Source organism: Lactuca sativa, chromosome 8, assembly GCF_002870075.4.
Source record: "Lactuca sativa cultivar Salinas chromosome 8, Lsat_Salinas_v11, whole genome shotgun sequence".
In the NCBI taxonomy this organism is placed as follows: domain Eukaryota; kingdom Viridiplantae; phylum Streptophyta; class Magnoliopsida; order Asterales; family Asteraceae; genus Lactuca; species Lactuca sativa.
The window spans coordinates 60,850,590-60,855,794 of record NC_056630.2 but is presented as its reverse complement, the minus strand read 5'-3'; the positions used below and the strand labels follow the sequence as shown (position 1 = coordinate 60,855,794).

At 34.3% G+C, this 5,205-nt stretch overlaps 1 protein-coding gene across 4 annotated transcripts; it reads right to left on the bottom strand.

Annotated features, from left to right (window-relative positions):
* Nucleotides 1-2,045: 2,045 nt before the first annotated feature.
* On the bottom strand, nt 2,046-4,545 carry LOC111911262 (putative zinc finger protein At1g68190). 4 transcript variants are annotated; one of them, XM_042897055.2, is made up of 6 exons: nt 4,269-4,545; nt 4,026-4,075; nt 3,480-3,881; nt 2,742-3,191; nt 2,401-2,600; nt 2,046-2,325 (listed from the first exon to the last, which is right to left on the bottom strand). In XM_042897055.2, exons 3-6 carry the CDS (start codon nt 3,870-3,872, stop codon nt 2,229-2,231), a joined length of 1,140 nt encoding a protein of 379 aa, XP_042752989.1. In that variant the 5' UTR covers nt 3,873-3,881; nt 4,026-4,075; nt 4,269-4,545; the 3' UTR covers nt 2,046-2,228. The 4 variants fall into 4 exon arrangements, with proteins under 4 accessions (XP_042752989.1, XP_023762820.1, XP_023762821.1 ...); XM_023907052.3 differs by having other exon boundaries at nt 2,046-2,314; nt 4,026-4,078; nt 4,269-4,543; XM_023907053.3 differs by having other exon boundaries at nt 2,046-2,314; nt 4,269-4,543.
* Between the last annotated feature and the right edge of the window lie 660 nt (nt 4,546-5,205).

Below are 5,205 nucleotides of genomic sequence, written 5' to 3'. Positions count from 1 at the left end.
AATAATGAATTTGAAATGAAAGAATTAGAAGAAGACAAGAAGATTCTTGACATACATATTTCAATAAATTGGTCATTTGACAAGTTATTTATAATTCAAAGTAGCTACATCAACAAAATCTTACACATGTTTAATATGCAAAATACCATGCTAGTAAGTACACAATTAGCTTGGAATTTTCAATTATCATCCGAGCTTTCTACATAATCCATGATGAAATAAATTATGTGTACAAGGTTCTTTATTCTAATCCTACTGGATCGCCATTATATGTTATGGTTTTGATCTATTGATCTAACTTATCTCATGTTTTGAGTTGTATAAGTCGGTTTATGTCAAACCAGATAAAGGAACACTAGAAAATAGTTCAATATATCATAGATATCTTAAAGGTGACTGTGTTATGAGTTGAAATAACTTTATAATATGACGTTGCTTTGAATACAACATATGCCGAGTAGATGGTCATTTCATAAGCATATGAAGAATCAACTTATATTATTAGTTGTAAAGTGATTTAGTGATGATTCATTTAACATTCAATTTTATATGACAATCATAGTTATATATGCCTTACAAAGGATTTCATGTTCCATAAGAGACTGAAGAACACTAAAATTAGACCCCATTACATCAGATATTTGCCCAAGGAAATATCAATGTAAGCAAGATCAACACAAGTCACAACATTTACGAGATGATGAAAAGCCTATACTAACCTCTAAATTTGAACTTTGTTCAAGTTTTTTTGGTATTCAATTTTAGTTCTTAGGGGCTTTTGGCCCTACTAGTATCTCCTGATTTCTTATGAAGGTTGTAGGGTTTTTTTTTTTTTTTTTTTTTTTTAAAGATTAAGTTCGGGCGTATTCAGCACGTAGTGTTTGGGAGCTTCTGACTTCTGGCTTCTAAAAAAATGTTGGTAAAAAATGTTTTGTTCGGTGACATGAGCATTTAGCTTGTAGCCTAAACAAAACGCTCCAAAATAAAAAGCTACATAGAGAATCTTTCAACAAAACACTCCAAAATCAAATGCTACCCGCTACCAGCTAGTTTTGTCAAACACGATCTTCGTCTGAAGGTAAGTTTGTTAAGGGCGTTTCGAAATTGAAGATTGCATGGCAAGCAATTTTGCGTAAGGTGTCTTTTTCTTAAAATGTTGTTGTATGGGAGGTTTGTTATGTTTTATGTTGAATGTATAGTTTTTGAGTTTTTTTTTACTATCTCTTCAGGCTATAAATAATTCATTAGGGGTCTTTTTTTTGAACGACATGGTTAGTATATGTCTCGGATTGAACCGATAACCTCCTAGTTAGAACTTCCTAGTTAGACACTCTGTTAGCCAAGTTGACTAACCCCAACTTGTTAGGGGTCTAGTTTTTTTATTCATTCCTTCTTATCCCTTCTCCCCTATCTATCAAGAAAATCAAGCATTAAACCATGTAATTTTCTTTCATCATTGTTTGTATGGTTTTTCTACAAGGATTTCCACCTATATTCTGTTGTTTGTGAGTTATGTTATTACTACTATTTGTTCATCATATCATAACTCTAAGGTGTTGTTTGTTTTTTCTAAAAAACCATTTCCGACCACTTATTGTTGCGCTGCGCAGCACACACGCAACACTTGACCATTCGCAGCTGTTTGTTTTTCAGAAGACATCTGACTTAAAAACTGTTGCGTGTGTACTGCGTAGCGCAACACTTGACCTTCTGCTTCAAACCTCTTTACACCTTTTTATTACATGTTGTAGCCGTTTGGTCCCTCTCTTCTGCTACAGAAGATTACAGAGGTGGTTCGTAGAATTCAGACATTTTCGCTTCGAAAAAACAAACGGCACCTGACTAATCACATCACTGTTCAAGTTTTACTAATGCTAATTAATTACATCATTGGTTCAAGTTTTACCAATTCCGTCGTTGGTTTGAGTTTACTCTACTTTATTGTTTTCTTCGCATTTACATACCCAAGGGTTCTAAACTTAGAATATATGCTATCAATGGTAGGGCTAGGATTAGTGTTGTCGTTTATGGGAGTGGGACATATGTTCAACTAAATGATAAGCTTTATACATTTCATGGACCAAAATAAAAAGGAATCATCTTTATCATAACAAAAGAACTTGTTGCCATCCTTGGCGTATCAGTTGACTATAATCTACAACAAACATTGGATTAAACGAAAAAAAATATATAATTTCAATAACTTCTTGTTGTAGATTCATGGCTTTCTAACGTCCAACTTTGGGATTTTGAACGTTTTCGTGTGTCTGATCGAGCCTTTCTGTAGCCACATTTGTCTTGTTCCGAATCCTTCCTGAAAATAAGCTCCAAACCCAACAAAAATTTAGCACAATTCATATCAAAATCTAAGTCTATAAAAACGTTGATAAGGTTGCATACAGCTGTACGATCTTCTTTCCTTTTGATTTTTCATGCACATGGTGCTCACTTGATCCACATGGCGAAATACCACTGTCTATGCATGTTGTATCGCTGCTTTCAGCACTGCTTCTCGAAAACGAGAATGACATAATTTGAGAAGTGTAAGGTGCTTTCTTTGGAGATGACTCGGTGAGATTCAAGTAGGCCATTGATTTGTTCTATAACAACAAATGCTAAAATATCAATAAACAATGCAAAATTCAAAGAGTTTGGAGCAACCAACTTGTTTTATCGGTTAATTTGGACTTTTGAAAGATAATATAAATAGAGAAATATTGAGGCTGTAATTAAGTGATTACCTGATCGACGCTTGTGGGCTCTTTCTCACTTCGGAAAAGTTCTTCGAAATTTCTGAATGAGAGATCGATATCAGGTATGTTCAAGTCATCTAAGCAAGATGGTTCTTCACATACACCAAGATCTTGCATATTTTGAGACCAAAGTTGGCTGCTTGAAACTGAACTTTTGCATTGCCAAATTGAGTCTCCTTGGAGGGTAGTTTCGTTGGTTTCAGAGGATTCTAAACTGTCCAATTGTGTGAATGGCGATGAACATGGATCAAGACTTATATTATGGTCATTGGAATGCTCTCCTTTAACCAAGAATGGCTGCGAAAACTGATCAACATCCATCTCATGTTCTTGACATTGCATAATCGATGAAATATGATCGATGTTGGATGTTTGAACCTTTAGCAAATCAACAAGTTGTTCAAGAACGGAGAACCCTTGTATACCACCATCAATTGCCTATATACAAAAAAACCAATTCAAACCATGGGCGACATGTGTGAAATTAGGAAAATAACCTTCTACGAGCATAATGTAATGTTTATGTATCTACAAAAAAGGTTATTTTTCCAACAATCCTAAGAGTACACTCTTAACAAAAAGACCAATCCACATTGGAATTAGAATTTTTACTCTCAACTAGCATTTGTTGAAACTTGAACCTTTGACCTTTCGTGAAGTATACAACCCTATATACTATCATTAACATCCTAATTAGAAAAGTAAAGAAAGTTTCATGGAACACACCTTGATGTATTCATTACTCTCTAAACCAAATTTTTGGTCAAGAATGCGACTACTACAGTCAACAAACGGATTCAAGTCGAAATCCCACAATACCCCTAAATCTCTGGCAGATGGGCAGCCAACGTAACTTTTCACAACTCTTTTTCGATGCTTAGAAGAAGCATTGTGTTGGCTAAGATCACAACCACGACACATGAACTTCTGATGATCATAACAACGGACATAGCTTGGGCGACGTCTGCAAGACTCACAAATGAGGTTCCGATAATGGCGGTTTGAGAGTGGATTGGCTGAGTGAACTTTAGTATCACACGAAAGACAAAGATACGCTGCATCCGCCTTACAGTAAACAACGGATCTTAAGTTCACACAGAATTCACAATATCTATCCATTAAAAGTCCCTGAAACAAATATAGACTTTGACTTTTTTTGGGTTAAATATGTTTCACTGCCAAAACTGAAAACTCAAATAAATTATGTATAGGACTTGAAGTAACAACTATACGAGCACTCCAGGCTACAAAGATGAAGCAAAATAAAGATACCCGAATGAAAAGATTTCAACTTTTGTAATTGAACTCCACTGAAGTTAAACCTGCTGTAGAGTGTTAAATTAATTCACAAGATAACAACCTTTATGCAATATCTTGAATAGAAACAAGGTTTTGTAGGTGTTTTTAAAACTACATCTTCGAATAAGAAGACTCCAAGATCTAAATATATATGAATAAAAACATTAAAAAATTACTTTTTTTTAACTTGTTGGAATTAAGTTAAAGAAATCAAACCTGTAATTAGTCTTGAAGAAAAAGAATGGAGGAAGATAGAAAACTTGAAGTCCATATCATTTCATCATGCACCGTTGGCTTCGAGCTTCTTTCACATGCCCATAGAGACTGATGGAAAGATTGTGATCTATCCATCTATCCAAGGTTTGTCCATTTTTCAGGGTTGAAAGTTTCAAATCCAGAGTAGTATAGAAGCTCAATTTGTGATGTACAACTAACGAACTACGAATTTTCTGGATTTAGTAATTTACGCTCTGGGAGAAAGGAATTACCCTATCTTTGCCAGGGCTTTATGGTATTACGTGTCTAACCTTTTATGACGTGGTCCTGTACACCTAAGATTAGTTGTGGGACCGTATGCTTATCTGTGCACGTGTATGGTTTAATTTGGAGGCGAATAAGAATTTGCCACGTGACATGGGAATAGTGGTGAAAGCCACTAAGCTGCTTTTTCTTTAGAAAAATGATTTAGGAGAAGTACACGAATTCTTGATTTTGTTCGTTAATTTTTATTTACAACGTATATAATCCAATTTGTAAAAATTATTGATGCAACGTGCAAAATGGAACCAAGATAAATAAGAATGAATTTTGATTCTAACAAAATACCCATGACAATCTTTTCAAAAATCACATTGAGATTTGCTTCAACATTTGGTTTAACACACACGGAATTTTAGAAGAAAATTAAAGTTTATAAAATTGATCATCCACCATACAAATCACACCAGAACAACAATAGCTAAATAAGAAGCAAAAATTAAAACAGAAACCTAAAAGGTCCATGGGCAAAAATAAACCCAAAAACAAAACCCAAAAATTATTGAAAAAAAAAATTATTCATAACTTCATTTAGAAAATGATTCCTGGACTAAAAAATTGGTAAGCCCACTTCGGGGATTGATCATGACGTGTTGCTTATTCCACGCTTCCATTT

Coding starts and splice junctions, on each gene's coding strand:
- LOC111911262 (XM_023907052.3), bottom strand. CDS start 3,872: ATGGATAGATATTGTGAATTCTGTGTGAACTTAAGATCCGTTGTTTAC. Junction 2,601..2,741: donor AGCCCACAAGCGTCGATCAG/GTAATCACTTAA, acceptor TTGTTGTTATAG/AACAAATCAATGGCCTACTT. Junction 2,315..2,400: donor GGAAAGAAGATCGTACAGCT/GTATGCAACCTT, acceptor GCTTATTTTCAG/GAAGGATTCGGAACAAGACA.